This window comes from Aethina tumida, chromosome 2 (genome assembly GCF_024364675.1).
Source record: "Aethina tumida isolate Nest 87 chromosome 2, icAetTumi1.1, whole genome shotgun sequence".
Lineage (NCBI taxonomy): Eukaryota > Metazoa > Arthropoda > Insecta > Coleoptera > Nitidulidae > Aethina > Aethina tumida.
This window is the reverse complement of record NC_065436.1, coordinates 2,181,376-2,201,695: the sequence shown is the minus strand read 5'-3', so window position 1 is coordinate 2,201,695 and position 20,320 is coordinate 2,181,376. Positions and strand designations below refer to the sequence as shown.

Here is a 20,320-nt window from a genome sequence, read left to right as displayed (position 1 = left end):
ATATTTATAATATTAAATGACACCACATTTTAATTTTTTTTCCTCATTAAACACACGCAACATCCCCGAATTTAATTGCGAATCCATAAACGATAATTGCAACGAATCAAATAAAATTAGCGGAATCAATATGGTCGGCGTAACGCACACATCCATCCAGGCGACCTATTTTTTTCGGCCGCCCCAACGCGAAATCTCCCGTCCTCGCGGGCCGTCCGTCGTTCCGCCGGAGTTTCGAGCCCGGTGCGCCGCCCCCGCCGGATGCTGCGCGTGACGCGGGCGGCGCCGCCAGCGGGGCCGCTCCAGTGTGGCGGCGGCGACGGCCTGGTACGGACGCACGACAGACGGACGTGCCGGTCGACTTCCGCTAACCCAAGCAGCCACTCGAACGGTCAGCGTGGTCGCGTCGCCGAACGGCCGCCGCGACCGGTCCCGCCGCTGAAGAGGCGGTGCGGACGTGTCCGCGACTAATAACTGCGTTTCACTGGAACTGGAACTTGTACGACATGTTTTAGACGAACTGGTTTGTTGTTGAAAGTTAGGTTTGATGTTGAAAGTTACTGGGACTTTGGACTTGACAATGACTTTGGGGTTTATTTTGATTTTTGGGCAGATTACAGGTAGGAAATAGTCTCCTGTTCATTTTTTTTTCACCTAATATATATATTTTTTAATATGCACTAATACTTTTTATATACATATACATTTAATACTGATCAGAAACAAAATAAACATACACACGTGTTTTAAGTTTATAAGGTTAAAAAAGCAAATATAAAAAAATAAAGAATTAATCATTTTGTAATAATATTTTTGAATCAAAATTGGCCACATACAAAAAACGGAAAATATTAATACACTCATAGATTATTTTTTTCAATTGTAAATTAAATTTTACTGGTAAAAAATAAAGTTAAAATAATTTACCTTATCAAATTATTTAATTTTTATCAGTTACATTAAAAATAATTAATAATATAAAAATTATGTAATTAAAATTACAAATGTATATAAAAGCATTCGCCATTTTTTTAAACTATTTGGTATAAATTGTTTAAGACTATTAAAATTTAAATAATAAATTGTAAAATATACTAGAAATATAAATTTGAATATTTAAATTAATTATTAATATATCTAATTTAATTAATATTGTTAAAATTGTTTTATCGTATCCAAATTATTTGATGAAAATAGTAAATTTATATATCGACGCATTCGCCATTTTTTAAACTATTTGTTATAAATTATTTAAGACTATTAAAATTTAAATAATAGTAAATTGTAGAATATTCCAGAAATATAAATTTAAATGTTTAAATTAATTATTATTTTATTTTAATTAATTAATATTGTTGAAATTGATTAATTGTATCCAAATTATTTGATTAAAATGGTAAATTTATATATTGACGCATTCGCCATTTTTTTAACTATTTGTTATAAATTGTTTAAGACTATTAAAATTTAAATAATACTAAATTGTAGAATATTCCAGAAATATACATTTAAATATTTAAATTAATTATTATTTTATTTTAATTAATTAATATTGTTGAAATTGATTAATTGTGTCCAAATTATTTGATTAAAATGGTAAATTTATATATTGACGCATTCGCCATTTTTTAACTATTTGTTATAAATTGTTTAAGACTATTAAAATTTAAATAATAGTAAATTGTAGAATATTCCAGAAATATAAATTTAAATGTTTAAATTAATTATTATTTTATTTTAATTAATTAATATTGTTGAAATTGATTAATTGTATCCAAATTATTTGATTAAAATGGTAAATTTATATATCGACGTATTCGCCATTTTTTAACTATTTGTTATAAATTGTTTAAGACTATTAAAATTTAAATAATAGTAAATTGTAGAATATTCCAGAAAAATAAATTTAAATGTTTAAATTAATTATTATTTTATTTTATTTAATTAATATTGTTGAAATTGATTAATTGTATCCAAATTATTTGATTAAAATGGTAAATTTATATATCGACGCATTCGCCATTTTTTAACTATTTGTTATAAATTGTTTAAGACTATTAAAATTTAAATAATGTAGAATATACTAGAAACACAAATTTAAATATTTAAATTAATTATTATTATATTTTATTTAATTAATATTGTTAAAATTGATTAATTGTATCCAAATTGTTTGATTAAAATGGTAAATTTATATATCGACGCATTCGCCATTTTTTGATTTGTTATAAATTGTTTGACTTTTAAAATTTAAATAATAAATTGTAGAATATATTAGAACAGTTTGTTTTCAGTAAATTTTTAGAAATTTAATAAACAAATTTAAATAATAAACATAAATTTAAATATTTAAATTAATTATTATTATATTTAATTTAATTAATACTGTTAAAATTGATTAATTATATCCAAATTATTTGATTAAAACAGTAAATTTATATATCAACGCATTCGCCATTTTTAAAACTATTTGTTGTAAATGGTTTAAGACTATTAAAATTTAAATAATAAATTGTAGAATATATTAGAACAGTTTGTTTTCAGTAAATTTTCAGAAATTTAATAAACAAATATAAATTACTTATAAATGGTTTAAGACTATTAAAATTTAAATAATAAACATAAATTTAAATATTTAAATTAATTATTATTATATTTAATTTAATTAATACTGTGAAAATTGATTAATTATATCCAAATTATTTTATTAAAACAGTAAATTTATATATCAATGCATTCGCCATTTTTTAAACTATTTGTTGTAATTCTAGAATATACTAGACACATAAATTTAAATATTTAAATTACTAATTATTATATTTAATTTAATTACTATTGTCAAAATTGATTAATTGTATCCAAATTATTTAATTAAAATGGTAAATTTATATATCGACGCATTTGCCATTTTTTAAAAAATATTATAAGACTATTAAAATTTAAATAATAAATTGTAGAATATTCCAGAAATATAAATTTAAATATTTAAATTAATTATTATTAAATTCAATTTAATTATTATTGTTAAAATTGATTAACTGTATCCAAATTATTTGATTAAAATGGCAAATTCATATATCAACGCATTCGCCATTTTTTAAAATATATTTTATAAATTGTTTCAAGCTATTGAAATTTAAATAAAACTTAACAAACAATATGTCACAAACAAATCTTTATATATTTCATTATATATTGTTGTTTTCTGAGAAATTAATAAAAAAATATGAAATATTATATTTAAATTAATTTTTAATGCATTAAATTTAATTAATGTTGTTAAATTTGATTAAACACACACAAATTATCTAATTAAAATGGTAAATTTATAACAACGCATTCGCCATTTTAAAAAAAAGTATTTTATACATTGTTTAAATCTTTCAAAATTTAAATAAAGCTTAACAAATAATATTGTACCAATAAATACTTATATATCTTATTATATATTTTTGTTGTCTGAGAAATTTATGAATAAATATGAATTATTATAATTAAATTAATTATTAATGTATTATATTTAATTAGTATTGTTAAAATTGATTAATTTCTTACAAATTATTAAAAAAATTATTTTATAAATTGTTTAAAGCTTAACAAAGGATATTTCACAAAAAAATCTTTACATATTTAAATAGTACCTTTTATTCAAATATTCAAATAAATATTACATTTTTATTATTGCTTTTCTTAATATGAACAAAATTGGTAAATTATGTATACATATATTTATATAATATTATTATTTAAACGAAAATTGTATATAGATGAGCATTCGCCATTTTTTTAAAATACACTTTTGTTGAATAAAAATTTAAATAATTAAAATAAAATTTATGTAACATAATTCAATAAATTAAGTCTATAATAACCATATATTCAAATAAATATTAAATTTTTATTATTGCTTAAATTAATTATTAAAAGTCAAATTTTGAAGTTTATTTTATATTGTTAATATATTTATGCAAATTATATTTAAATTAATAATTTAACTTACGAATTAATTTATTTACATATTTAATTCAATAAATATCAAAATTTGATATAATTGATTATAAATAGAATTTAGTATTAAATAGTTAATATTTTCATTTTAATTGATATTCATTTTGTTTTAATATTTTTTAATTTATAATAATAAAAAATTATAAATTTTAAAAATTAATATAAGGAGACTGATTTTTTTTTTTCACTTTTTAATAAAATAATAAAGCAGTATGAAAAAAATATTCAAACAAAAGTTTTTATTGTTATATTTAATATTAAATTGAAGTTATTTCAATTCATAACTAACTAATTTTTATCATTTGATATAATATTTTATACAATTGATTTACTTATGTCAATTAAATTTAAATACACTTAAAGCAATAATTTATGTTACAAATTTAATTTTTTTTATTTAGTTATTTTGAAAATAGCAATATTTTTTTATAATAACTAATACAATAATAAAACAGAAAATATCTATTTTAAATGTTTTATTGTAAATTAAATATTTTATTTACTTTTTTGCATATGATATTGTTAATTTGTTTACAAAGTTACTAAATTATTTACAAGTTAAAGTATTTATTCATAAAAGAATCTAAAATTTAGAATTAACTATATTTTACAATTGTCACAAGTTTAAGTGGGCATCCATAACATTATCGATTAAAAATTCACAACAAAAAACCCATTGTTCTCAAATTAACCACCGGAATATCCATCCACTCCCCTCGTTAAGTACCTGGCCCTCCAAAACGTCGTCTGTCGTTTCAGTGCAATGATTCGAAGAGGGTAGTTTACCCCGACTATTCACAGCTGACAGACGAGTAACTCATTATGGCGTACAGTTGAAATTAAACCGCGTTCAGATTGGAAAAAATATGTGTTTGTTTGTGTTGTTTGTGTTTGGGACTGTTCAAGGTACGAATATTCTTTTTATTACACAAAGAGTTATTTGTTTTTTAGTTTTAATGCGCCATTTTATTGCCGATATACGGATTTATCAGTACCGGCATAAATTTTGTAATGGAATTTCTAATGCGTTAACTGTGTCACATATCTAAATCTAAGAGTGTAATCCGAAATAGATTCAACTGCGTTTCCCACTCCGAACTCGGATTATCATGTCAAATTTGACGGGGAACGGTTAATAATAAATGGGGAATGTGAAGAACAATCATGTTGGGGAACTTTTAATCGAATTAAAATATCACGGAACTCAGTTAATTTTGACAGGGGGTAAATATTTTTAATTCCACAGATTAGAATCCCATTTTATATATTTTTTTTCCCGCAAATATTTTTGCTTTTGTTAGATTATTTTGTTAAAAAAGTTGGATTAGATAGATTGATATATTTCTTATAAATTTATACAAATTTATACTTTTATAACTTCTTATTTTGCCTTTAACAATTTTTCTTGTAAATTCACAGATTTTTAATAGTTTAATTTTCAGAAATTTGATAAATAAATATAAATAACTTACAAATATCTCTAAAAATTGAATAAATATTTTAATTGAAGATATTTGTAATTTTATATTTTGTCTTCAAAAATTTTTCTTGTAAATTCAGTGGTTTTTAATAGATTAAAATGTTCTAACTGAAATTTAAAATTCAACTTTTAAAAGTTACTCTATGACAGTTTGTTTTCAGTAAATTTTCAGAAATTTAATAAACAAATATAAATAACTTATGAATATCTCTAAAAATTTAATAAGAATTTTAATTGAAGACGTTTATAACTTCTTATTTTGCCTTTAACAATTTTTCTTAGAAATTGAATGATTTTTAATAGTTTAAGATATTCTAACTGAAATTTAAAATTCAACTTTTAAAAGTTAATCTATGACAGTTTGTTTTCAGTAAATTTTCAGAAATTTAATAAACAAATATAAATAACTTATAAATATCCCTAAAAATTTAATAAGAATTTTAATTGAAGACATTTATAACTTCTTATTTTGCCTTTAACAATTTTTCTTAGAAATTCAATGATTTTTAATAGTTTAAGATTTTCTAACTGAAATTTAAACTTCAACTTTTAAAAGTTACTCTATGACAGTTTGTTTTCAGTAAATTTTCAGAAATTTAATAAACAAATATAAATAACTTATGAATATCTCTAAAAATTTAATAAGAATTTTAATTGAAGACATTTATAACTTCTTATTTTGCCTTTAACAATTTTTCTTAGAAATTCAATGATTTTTAATAGTTTAAGATTTTCTAACTGAAATTTAAACTTCAACTTTTAAAAGTTACTCTATGACAGTTTGTTTTCAGTAAATTTTCAGAAATTTAATAAATAAATATAAATAACTTATAAATATCTCTAAAAATTTAATAAAAATTTTAATTGAAGACATTTATAACTTCTTATTTTGCCTTTAACAATTTTTCTTGTAAATTCAAAGATTTTTAATAGTTTAAAATATTCTAACTGAAAATTAAACTTCAATCTTTTAAAAGTTAATCTATGACAGTTTGTTTTCAGTAAATTTTCAGAAATTTAATAAACAAATATAAATAACTTATGAATATCTCTAAAAATTTAATAAGAATTTTAATTGAAGACATTTATAACTTCTTATTTTGCCTTTAACAATTTTTCTTAGAAATTCAATGATTTTTAATAGTTTAAGATTTTCTAACTGAAATTTAAACTTCAACTTTTAAAAGTTACTCTATGACAGTTTGTTTTCAGTAAATTTTCAGAAATTTAATAAATAAATATAAATAACTTATAAATATCTCTAAAAATTTAATAAAAATTTTAATTGAAGACATTTATAACTTCTTATTTTGCCTTTAACAATTTTTCTTGTAAATTCAAAGATTTTTAATAGTTTAAAATATTCTAACTGAAAATTAAACTTCAATCTTTTAAAAGTTAATCTATGACAGTTTGTTTTCAGTAAATTTTCAGAAATTTAATAAACAAATATAAATAACTTATGAATATCTCTAAAAATTTAATAAGAATTTTAATTGAAGACATTTATAACTTCTTATTTTGCCTTTAACAATTTTTCTTAGAAATTCAATGATTTTTAATACTTTAAGATATTCTAACTGAAATTTAAACTTCAACTTTTAAAAGTTACTCTGTGACAGTTTGTTTTCAGTAAATTTTTATAAATTCAATAAACAAATATAAATAATTTACAAATATATGTAACAATTGAATAAAAATTTTAATCGAAGATATTTGTATTTTTTTATTTTGCTTCAAACAATTTTTTTTTTTTTGTAAATTCAGTGGTTTTTAATAGTTTAAAATATTCTAACTCAAATATAAACTTCAACAAGTTCATATATGTCAGTTTATTTTCAGTAAATTTTTAGAAATATATATAGAAAAAAATATAAATAAATATCTTAAGTATATCTAAGAATTTTACAAAATTTTTTTAATGAAAATATTGGTAATTTTGTTACTTTGCCTTTAACATTTTGTTTAATTTTATGATATTTTATAATTTAAAATTTGGTTGGTCATTTGTAAATCGTACATTGTCAAACGATTCGTTAAATATTTAATAAGCCAACATACGTGGTATATCACATGTGCCACTGTGGTTCATATTATATGACTCTCATCCCATTTCCAGAGGGAAACCGTAAAACAAACATAAATATACAATAAAGCTACCTGTGAAAATTCATGTCGGGAACTCGGATCTTATAGAATTCCTCTCTTGTGTTGTCCCTTAAATAAAAAACCTTGAGCAGGAATTTTCAATCAGAAAATATGTGAGACACGTCGTGGATCAGGTATTGATCACTGATCAATTCAATTTAAACTAAATAAAGAAAACGTCTTATTAGTTATCAGGTTATTTAAAGTTCGTCTTTTGTATCTAAAATAAAATTGAGCAAATGCTTCAGTTTCTGTGGCGGTGCACGTTTTCCCTTATTCCCTCCATCACGTCCCAACGAAGTTCACTTAATAATTGCCCCACAATTTCACTTGTGCTCAATCAAATACGCGAAGTTACCAAAGTTAACACAAAGAGTAATAATTGTTGCATATTACAATGGCCAACTTTAATACTGAAGCCCAGTTTTGTGCCAAAACAGATTTGAAGCTCCAATATATTCCGATATTCTGAAGGTAACGTTCCGCAAATTAAATTTCAAAAGCAATTCACCAAATTTTAACCAAAGTGCGACAATAATTTGTTGGTTGACTCAAACTATTGTTGGTACAAATATTTTAGTCTGAACAATCGACTAGTTTAAAACAATGTAACGTAGGAGAGGCTCCCCCGGTGGCGAATAAAAGTAACCCCAGTCCCATTATAAATTAAGACATTTCGGTTGACGTATCTTCGTTTTATAGTCAATTCCCTGCGGCTTAAATAGACCTCAATTAATTTCGGATTATCCAGACGGGGAGATTAAACAGCAGTGGCGAATTTGAATTTCATCCACCGCCCCAAAACGTTGACCGTATTTAAAGTTAGATCGAAGAGGTTTAATAATAAATTGCGTCAATAATATATTTTTAGCACCTATACTTTATCTTAACCAAAATCAACACGTTGTTTAGTAAATACAATTCAAATCAATACTGTTTAAAAATACATATTCTATTACTTTCAAATTTTTTAATATAATATTTTTATTTATGTGTTAAATTTACTAGTAACATATTTATTTTTAAAACATCAAAATTTGGATCCATGAAATTAATTAATTATATAAAATATTTGAGATAATAATTTTGAAAATTAATTTTTAAAATACATATTTTATTAATTTCAAATTTTTAATAAATTTTTCTAAATATTTATATTTGTTAATTTAATTCACTAAAAACTATATCATATATATATTAATTAAGCAAAATATTTGAGATAATAATTTTGAAAATTAAGTTTAATAATAAATTTTTTATTAATTTCAAATTTTTAATGAATTCATCTAAATATTATATATATTATATATATATACAAAAATATTTTTTATGAAGACTTAAGAAAATAAATCATTAATAATTGTACAAAGTCACTTTGAAATTAATTTATTAAGCAAAATAGTTGAAATGATTAATTTTAAAAGTGTATATTTTATTAATTTCAAATTTTTAATAAATTCTTCTAAATATTTATATCTATTTATTAAATTTACTACAAAAATATATTTTCTGAAGACTTAAGAAAATAAATCATTAATAATTGTACAAAATCACTTTGAAATTAATTTATTAAGCAAAATAGTTGAGATGATTAATTAGAAAATTAATTTTAAAAATATATATTTTATTAATTTCAAATTTTTAATGAATTCTTCTAAACATTTATATTTGTTTATCAAATTTACTTGTAAAATATATTTTTGGAAAATAAATCATTAAAAATTGTACAAATTAATTGATTATGCAAAATATTTTACAATAGAATTTTTACTGAAATAGCTATAAAACAAGATGGCCGACATGAAGTCTTCAGCAAAACCGTCCAATTGAACTCCATGCTACAAAATTGTATAGAAGAAAATGTTTAAATCACAAATAACAAATATATGTATGTTATTTTGAATTGTGTGCCCAAAATTTAGTCAGAAACAGCTGTAAATTCGGTGGCACCAAAAGGGCATCATCACTTAATTTTTTGTTATATTTTCAACAATTTACAGTTAATAGTAATAAACGTCAAATAAATAATTATTGTTTGATTGTATTTTACGTCTGTTTTCAGATGAATTCCTCCCTTTTAAAAATAAAAAGCGTCACTGAAAATAAATAATATATTATCTTCTAAGTGAAGAAGCACGTTGTACGTGTTCCACAAAGAAAACCATCGGTGTTCTCGGACCACACAATTTTTGGAACCAAAACGCCACCGAAAACGACGCCAACCGACCCTTCAGTCCCACTTACCCCTCACAATGGGACAATATGAGTGGTAGACGCGCCATATCTACAAAGCACACACAATTCCATTTCTCGATGCCATAAAGGACACTTGAAGCTGCATTAATCTCGCCACGGACTCTACGTGCATCCATTTTTTCTAATACGTTTTTTAAGCTGACTGCACTCAACAATAGGGCGTCTTTTATTTGGAACGTTTGGTATTGCAACAACAAAATTTATACAAATTTAAGAAGTTGGGAACTTTACGTATTTCTGCGAAGTTTCATTGTTACAAAGCAACTCATAAATTTGTGAAACACGCAGGAATTGAACGTCAATGAAATAGGAAAGTGCTTTTAAACAGCTTTATTATTTTTCACAAAATATTTCAGGAGTTGTTCAGGAAAATGATGCAGAAGGGATCTTAATATTTGATAGACGTTAATCCGTCTTAGAAGTTGTGTTCCGGCGGTTTAATGACGGGAATAGCTACTTAAATGACAACGTAATTTGGGGGATTTCCTTAAAACGATTAAAGGATTGTATCGTAAACGTAAATATTTTTATCTATATCATGTCATAACGTTTTATGGCCTTTTTATGAAGTTTAAAAATTAGCATAAAAGGATACGTTTATTTTGTTATTAAATTATTTAGTTATTGGATTTAGATTGAGAATATTAAAGATAATAATCAAATTTAGATATCATGTAATTTTGATTGATATTTTGCATAATTAGTTAATTTCAAACTGACTTTTTTCAATTTTTAATGATTTATTTTCTTAAGTTGTCAGAAAATATATTTTTAAAATTAATTTTCAAAGTTATTATCTCAAACATTTTGCATAATTAATTAATTTAAAGGTGACTTTGTCCAATTTTTATTGATTTATTTTCATAAGTTTCCAGAAAATATATTTTTATGGCAAATTTAATAAACAAACATACAACAGATAGTGACTTTGTACAATTATTAATGATGTATTTTCCTAAGTCTTCAGAAAATATATTTTTGTATTAAATTTAATAAATAGATATAAATATTTAGAAGAATTTATTAAAAATTTGAAATTAATACAACATATATTTATAAAATTAATTTTCTAATTAATTATCTCAATTATTTTGCTTAATAAATTAATTTCACAGTGACTTTGTACAATTATTAATGATTTATTTTGTTAAGTTTTCAGAAAATATATTTTTGTATTAAATTAAATAAATAGATATAAATATTTAGAAGAATTTATTAAAAAATTGAAATTAATAAAATATATATTTTTAAAATTAAATTTCTAATTAATTATCTCAAATATTTTGTTTAATAAATTAATTTCAAAGTGACTTTGTACAATTATTAATGATTTATTTTCTTAAGTCTTCAGAAATATATTTTTGTATTAAATTTAATAAATAGATATAAATATTTAGAAGAATTTATTAAAAAATTGAAATTAATAAAATATATATTTTTAAAATTAAATTTCTAATTAATTATCTCAAATATTTTGTTTAATAAATTAATTTCAAAGTGACTTTGTACAATTATTAATGATTTATTTTCTTAAGTCTTCAGAAAATATATTTTTGTATTAAATTTAATAAATAAATATAAATATTTAGAAGAATTCATTAAAAAATTGAAATTAATAAAATATATATTTTTAAAATTAATTTTCTAATTAATTATCTCAACTATTTTGTTTAAAAAATTAATTTTAAAGTGTCTTTGTACAATTATTAATGATTTATTTTCTTAAGTCTTCAGAAAATATATTTTTGTATTAAATTTAATAAATAGATAAAAATATTTAGAAGAATTCATTAAAAATTTGAAATTAATAAAATATATATTTTTAAAATTAATTTTCTAATTAATTATCTCAACTATTTTGCTTAATAAATTAATTTTAAAGTGACTTTGTACAATTATTAATGATTTATTTTCTTAAGTCTTCAGAAAACATATTTTTGTATTTAACTTAATAAACAAATATAAATATTTAGAAGAATTCATTAAAAATTTGAAATTAATAAAATATATACTTTTACACTTAATTTTTAAAATTATTATCTCAAATATTTTTCTTAATTAATTTCAAGATAACTTTGTATAATTTTTAATGATTTATTTTCTTCACTTTCCAGAAAATATATTTTTCTATTAAATTTAATAAACAAATATAAATATTTAGAAGAATTTATTAAAAATTTGAACTTAATAACATATGTATTTTTAAAATTAATTATTAAAATTATTATCTCAAATATTTTGCTTAATTAATTAATTTCAAGATGATTTTGTACAATTTTTAATAATTTATTTTCTTTAGTTTTCAAAAATTATATTTTACTAGTAAATTTAATAAACAAATATAAATATTTAGAAAAATTTATTAAAAATTTCAAAATTAATATCTGTTATCTGTTTTCTTAAGTTTTCAAAAAACATATATTTCTATTAAATTTAAATATTTAAGTGAGTTAATAAAAATTTCAAAGAAAAACTAAACAAATTTGTCTAACAAATAAATACAAATTATAATTTGTTAAAAATATAGCAAAAATTTAATTAATCAATTACTTTCAAGGTTATTTATGTAATTTTAAAATATATTTAATATATAATATGAAACAAAATATATATTAATTAATTAATTTTCAAATTTATTCCATTATAATATTTATTAATGGGACTTCAGTAAGTTGAAAATGATGTTAAATAAATTGAAAGACCATTTTTCTTTAACACGACATGGAATTCACATAAACAGTCATCTTGGATAATCCAATAGTAGTTTGTCTTTTTTACCTGGATAAAGTATTCAATTGTTTATCCTGGATGACTGTAATTAAACAGATTCCTCCGAGGGATTCAAGTCTTTTATATGATCTTTCAGTTTTTATTAATTAAAACTACGAGGAGTTATTCCTTAGTTTTTTTCATAATAGGATGATGCTTCTGTACCATCATCCTGCAAAAGATTGTTGAAGGATGCAATGTCAATTTTTCAGAATGTGTTTCAGGTCTTTATGCTGAATATAAATTAAGATACATATATTTGTTTCTACTTTTTCTATTAAAGACAAAATTTGATGACTAAGATCATTAAAAAATATCTTAACAATTTTATTTTATTGATCTGGATAACAGAATACTTCCACTTAGATTTTTAATAACTAAAAGCAATTATTAAGCCTTAGATCCAAAAACTATTTTCCGTCCAACGTTGAATTCCGTTTGTGCTTACATCACACACAAGATAAGACATCTGCCATTTCCAATATCGAGAAAAGTGAAGCCCGAAACCTTATCCTTCAACATCCTGCGTATCGTCCGGCCGTTTACCGAAATCTTACACTACAACTCCCATTTCGGGCTTCATTTAAACCGATATCCCTCACTCGAGGTGGCAAACCCGCGTCCATTTGCGATAAGACGTCTGAAGGATCAGTCCTCCACGCCACCACCGAAACGGACTCCATTTATACACGATTGCCCAATCAATATTTACACATGCTAAATAAACTGACGCCGTTCAACCATTTGATAGTCACATGTTCGACATGGAATATTTAATGTAGCGCCACGCTGTTTGATTAATACCTCGGAATTGCCACGGTGCCGTCATTATCAACGTAATTAGATGTGCCCATCAAGATTAATTTAAGATCACTCAATCTGTTTTCCATCTATGTATTCATTTGCATGCGAAAGCGTTAATTAACGGGCCGACGAACCGAATTGTTTCGAAATATCGGCGCCGACTAATTACCGACGTTCTTCTTATCCCGCCACGTTGTTAAGGACCTTGCGGGACTAATTGAGTAAATTATTTTGGCGGAATTGGGAACGGGAGATGGACGAGGATTATCGCCTGCAAAGCTTTGATCATGCAAGCACACTTGATCAAAGAAATTATCGACACAACTTAAAAACAAATCCGTTGTAATCCAAATCACATATTTCCCCGGAAAACAATTCCGGTTTTGGCGCAGCGGTTAATAAAAGATGTGCGACAATGAAAATTGAAGGAGGACGAGGAGTTGCTTCGGGGAGAGGCTGCGTTTTACTGCCACCCATAACACTGAATATTTGATGGCTGAAAGCCATCCTAATTTACGAATGCGATAAGGGAAAACGTTTCATGATTAGGTGCAGTTCGTGGTGCGATACGACATCTGTCTTGGAGACCTGGAGGGTTCCTTTTTTATGAGGAACGACGAATATGCTCTGATCGTTTGTAGATTTGTGGCCGATAAGTGGTTACTTAGGAATAAAACAAGAAAGAAGTCAATGATGAATGATCGATTACGTTGGCTTTTTAGCTAAATCAAACTTGTCCCATTTTTATACCTATCAAATTAACAATTACAGTTCTTATACAGTTAAGACACTTTTTAAGCAACTACTCATACAGTTTAAATAGTTCTGTGCAGTTATGTATAAATCCAAGACAGAGTTTTATATACAGTTAAGTTATAAGTCTAAACATTTCTGTATACAATTAAAATAGTTGTCAAACATTCTAAGCTATTTTTCATACAGTTCAATTAACTTTAAACTTTCGTGGCAGTACTCTAAAGTAGTTTAAATCTTCTAAATAGCTCGGGAATAGTTCTATACACAAGTAAGGCATTGTACTTTTTAAGCAATATTTCATACAGTTTAAGCAGTTACAAACATATACTGTTCTGTATAAAGCTGTGACAATATGTGAAACTTTTTAAACATTATTATGTACAGTTTATACAGTTTTATTATTCTAAACAGATATGTACACTATTATAACAGTTGTAGAACTTTCTAAGCTATTTTCCATACAGTTCAATTAACTTTAAACTTTCGTGGCAATACTCTAGAGTGTTTCAAATCTTCTGAACAGTTCCCCTGAGAGTTTTACACTTTATAAATAGTTCTATACACAATTAAGGCTAAATTGTACTTTTTAAGCAATATTTCATACAGTTTAAGCAGTTACAAACTTATACTGTTCTGTATAAAACTGTGACAACATGTGAAACTTTTTAAACATTATTATGTACAATTTATACAGTTTTATTATTCTAAACAGATATGTACACTATTAAAACAGTTGTAGAAGTTTCTAAGCTATTTTCCATATAGTTCAATTAACTTTAAACTTTCGTGGCAATACTCTAGAGTGTTTCAAATCATCTGAACAGTTCCCCTGAGAGTTTTACACTTTATAAATAGTTCTATACACAATTAAGGCAGCTATTGTACTTTTTAATCAATATTTCATACAGTATAAGCAGTTACAAACTTATACTGTTCTGTATAAAACTGTGACAATACGTGAAACTTTTTAAACATTATTATGTACAGTTTATACAGTTTTATTATTCTAAACAGTTATGCACACAATTAAAACAGTTGTGGAACTTTCTAAGCAATTTTCCATACAGTTCAATTAACTTTAAACTTTCGTGGCAATACTCTAGAGTGTTTCAAATCTTCTGAGCAGTTCCCCTGAGAGTTTTACACTTTATAAATAGTTCTATACACAATTAAGGCAGCTATTGTACTTTTTAAGCAATATTTCATACAGTTTAAGCAGTTACAAACATATACTGTTCTGTATAAAACTGTGACAATACGTGAAACTTTTTAAACATTATTATGTACAGTTTATACAGTTTTATTATTCTAAACAGTTATGCACACAATTAAAACAGTTGTGGAACTTTCTAAGCAATTTTCCATACAGTTCAATTAACTTTAAACTTTCGTGGCAATACTCTAGAGTGTTTCAAATCTTCTGAGCAGTTCCCCTGAGAGTTTTACACTTTATAAATAGTTCTATACACAATTAAGGCAGCTATTGTACTTTTTAAGCAATATTTCATACAGTTTAAGCAGTTACAAACATATACTGTTCTGTATAAAACTGTGACAATATGTGAAACTTTTTAAACATTATTATGTACAGTTTATACAGTTTTATTATTCTAAACAGTTATGCACACAATTAAAACAGTTGTGGAACTTTCTAAGCTATTTTCCATACAGTTCAATTAACTTTAAACTTTCGTGGCAATACTCTAGAGTGTTGCAAATCATCTGAACAGTTCCTCTGAGAGTTTTAAGCTTCATAAATAGTTCTATATTCAATTAAGGCAGCTATTGTACTTTTTAAGCAATATTTCATACAGTTTAAGCAGTTACAAACATATACTGTTCTGTATAAAACTGTGACAATATGTGAAACTTTTTAAACATTATTATGTACAGTTTACACAGTTTTATTATTCCAAACAGTTATGCACACAATTAAAACAGTTGAGGAACTTTTTAAGCTATTTTCCATACAGTTCAATTAACTTTAAACTTTCGTGGCAATACTCTAGAGTGTTTCAAATCTTCTGAACAGTTCCCCTGAGAGTTTTACACTTTATAAATGGTTCTATACACAATTAAGGCAGCTATTGTACTTTTTAAGCAATATTTCATACAGTTTAAGCAGTTACAAACATATACTGTTCTGTATAAAACTGTGACAATATGTGAAACTTTTTAAACATTATTATGTACAGTTTATACAGTTTTATTATTCTAAACAGTTATGCACACAATTAAAACAGTTGTGGAACTTTCTAAGCTATTTTCCATACAGTTCAATTAACTTTAAACTTTCGTGGCAATATTCTATTGTGCTCCAAATCTTCTGAACAGTTCTGCTAAAATTTTTAAACTTTATAAATAGTTTTATAGACAATTAAGGCAGCTATTGTACTTTTCAGGCAACATTTTATACAGTTTAAGCAGTTATAGACTTATACTGTTCTGTATAAAACTCTGACAATATGTGAAACCTTTGAAACAATATTACATACATTTTATACAGTTTTATCATTCTAAACAGTTATGTACACAATTAAAACAGTTGTAAAACTTTCTAATCTATTTTTCATACAGTTTAATCAACTTTAAACTTTCGTGGCAATACTCTAGAGTACAGAAATTATTTTACACTTGATAAAAGTAGTACAAAAAATTATCATAGATAACGGGGTGTAATTTCTGTTGGATGGTAATTTTCCAGTTAAGAGATGTTTTGTTGTTCGCATTTTACAATTAGTTACGCGAGCCGATTGTGACGTATCGACGTAAGGGTTGAATGAATGGGGGGGTCGTTGCACGGAGCGAAAATCACGTCCGACCTATCGAGTGTAGTTTAGCCGCTGCGGTAAACAGACCGGAGGCAAAGTCAATTGAAAAGAAATCGGCCTGTCAGCGGTTTTAAAGTTGACGAACCCACCGCGCCGCGAAATTGTCGCGTTCCGGAGTAATTCGGTGACAAAAGGGGGGCGGCAAGGCACGGAAGGCGATTTCATTAACTTTTGCCCGGGACGGGCTTCAACTTTTTCCAACTGCGGACTGAACCGATTCGGTTGGTTCTATTGAAACTGTTAATGTTCGGTACGGACGATTTTCGAAAGGTTTCTGCGATTATGAGGTAATATTGTATTCAGTCGAAGTTTTTAATATCCGCGTTTTAATTAGACATTACTGTGTATTTTGTTACGAATGTTGAAGAGAGTAATGAGAGTTTACAAAAAAATCTAAATGTCTGTACAGATTAAATATTGAATTTATACTGATTAATCAGTGAAATTCTGCTGATTAAATACTGAATTTATCCTGTTAAATCTGTTTAAGTCCTGAATTTATGCTGATCAATCAGTGGAATTGTCCTGCTAAATCAGTAGAATATGGTTGATTCATCAGTGAAATTGTGCTGATTAAATACTGAATTTATACTGTTAAATCTATGAAACGGTCCTGATAAGTCAACAGAATATGGCGAATTAATAAGCAAAATTAAACTGTTTAAGTCCTGTATTTATGCTGATCAATCAGTGGAATTGTCCTGCTAAATCAGTAGAATATGGTTGATTATTCAGTGAAATTGTGCTGATTAAATACTGAATTTATGCTGATAAATCGGTGAAACAGTACTGATTAGTCAACGGAATATGGCGAATTAATAAGCAAAATTAAACTGTTTAAGTTCTGAATTTATGCTGATCAATCAGTGGAATTGTCCTGCTAAATCAGTAGAATATGGTTGATTATTCAGTGAAATTGTGCTGATTAAATACTGAATTTATGCTGATAAATCGGTGAAACAGTACTGATTAGTCAACGGAATATGGCGAATTAATAAGCAAAATTAAACTGTTTAAGTCCTGAATTTATGCTGATCAATCAGTGGAATTGTCCTGCTAAATCAGTAGAATATGGTTGATTCTTCAGTGAAATTGTGCAGATTAAATACTGAATTTATGCTGATAAATCAGTGAAACAGTCCTGATTAGTCAATGGAATATGGCGAATTAATAAGCAAAATTAAACTGTTTAAGATCTGAATTTATGCTGATCAATCAGTGGAATTGTCCTGCTAAATCAGTAGAATATGGTTGATTGATCAGTGAAATTGTGCTGATTAAATACTGAATTTATGCTGATAAATCAGTGAAACAGTCCTGATTAGTCAACAGAATATAGCGAATTAATAAGCAAAATTAAACTGTTTAAGATCTGAATTTATGCTGATCAATCAGTGGAATTGTCCTGCTAAATCAGTAGAATATGGTTGATTCTTCAGTGAAATTATGCAGATTAAATACTGAATTTATGCTGATAAATCAGTGAAACAGTCCTGATTAGTCAACAGAATATAGCGAATTAATAAGCAAAATTAAACTATTTAAGATCTGAATTTATGCTGATCAATCAGTGGAATTGTCCTGCTAAATCAGTAGAATATGGTTGATTCTTCAGTGAAATTGTGCAGATTAAATACTGAATTTATGCTGATAAATCAGTGAAACAGTCCTGATTAGTCAATGGAATATGGCGAATTAATAAGCAAAATTAAACTGTTTAAGTTCTGAATTTATGCTGATCAATCAGTGGAATTGTCCTGCTAAATAAGTAGAATATGGTTGATTGATCAGTGAAATTGTGCTGATTAAATACTGAATTTATGCTGATAAATCAGTGAAACAGTCCTGATTAGTCAACAGAATATAGCGAATTAATAAGCAAAATTAAACTGTTTAAGTTCTGAATTTATGCTGATCAATCAGTGGAATTGTCCTGCTAAATAAGTAGAATATGGTTGATTGATCAGTGAAATTGTGCTGATTAAATACTGAATTTATGCTGATAAATCAGTGAAACAGTCCTGATTAGTCAACAGAATATAGCGAATTAATAAGCAAAATTAAACTGTTTAAGATCTGAATTTATGCTGATCAATCAGTGGAATTGTCCTGCTAAATCAGTAGAATATGGTTGATTCTTCAGTGAAATTATGCAGATTAAATACTGAATTTATGCTGATAAATCAGTGAAACAGTCCTGATTAGTCAACAGAATATAGCGAATTAATAAGCAAAATTAAACTATTTAAGATCTGAATTTATGCTGATCAATCAGTGGAATTGTCCTGCTAAATCAGTAGAATATGGTTGATTCTTCAGTGAAATTGTGCAGATTAAATACTGAATTTATGCTGATAAATCAGTGAAACAGTCCTGATTAGTCAATGGAATATGGCGAATTAATAAGCAAAATTAAACTGTTTAAGTTCTGAATTTATGCTGATCAATCAGTGGAATTGTCCTGATAAATCAGTAGAATATGGTTGATTTATCAGTCAAATTGTGCTGATTAAATACTGAATTTATACTGTTAAATCAGTGAAACAGTCCTGATTAGTCAACAGAATATGGTGAATTAATAAGCAAAATTAAACTGTTTAAGTCCTGAATTTATGCTGATAAATCAATGAAACAGTCCTAGTTATCCTGAAGTGAATAAATTAACATAAATCTCTATTTAATTCAGTAGAATTTCACAGAAGAATCCTAAAGTTTCTACAATAAATAGTCTGAAAAAAATCTTTTTTTTTTAATAAATAATACAATGTAATTGAATAAATCGTGTAATTAATCCAAATACGTTAGTTTACATCTCGTAACTAATTTATTAGTTATAATGACCATTTGATATCGAAACGTGATTTCCATCAACACCCGTCATATTTGTTCAATGAGTTCGAACTTATCTTGTTTGCCAAAACTTTGATATTAACAGGAAAACTAAACAGCTGCTTCAATCCTTAATACAGTGGTAGTGTTGATAATCCAATTAAGGCTAATTCACTGAGCACAATGCAAAATCTACACAACATTTACACCTGAAAAGAAACACGAACAACTATTTCAATTAAATTAACATGCACAGCATAAATGTATGTACTAATTACTGATGGTGTGCCCTTTTTACAGATTAATTAAAATAATGTAAAACCCGTTTCGTAAATCCCCACGAAATTTCGAACAATGAATTTCACGTTTGTCTTGTGGAAAAAGATTGAAGCGAACGAATATTAAAGTGGGAACTGTTTTAAATTAAACCCGTTTTATT

General features: G+C 25.2%; 1 protein-coding gene across 4 annotated transcripts in view; it reads left to right on the top strand.

Annotated features, from left to right (window-relative positions):
- The first annotated feature begins 337 nt into the window (after positions 1 to 337).
- LOC109604968 (Down syndrome cell adhesion molecule-like protein Dscam2) overlaps positions 338 to 20,320 on the top strand; it is a 174,304-nt gene continuing 154,321 nt past the window's right edge. For all 4 annotated transcript variants that reach the window (XM_049962901.1, XM_049962900.1, XM_049962899.1 and 1 more), the window contains exon 1: positions 338 to 620. In XM_049962901.1, the coding sequence (XP_049818858.1) occupies positions 548 to 620 (73 nt within the window). In that variant the 5' untranslated portion in view covers positions 338 to 547. The remainder of the gene's footprint in view (positions 621 to 20,320) is intronic.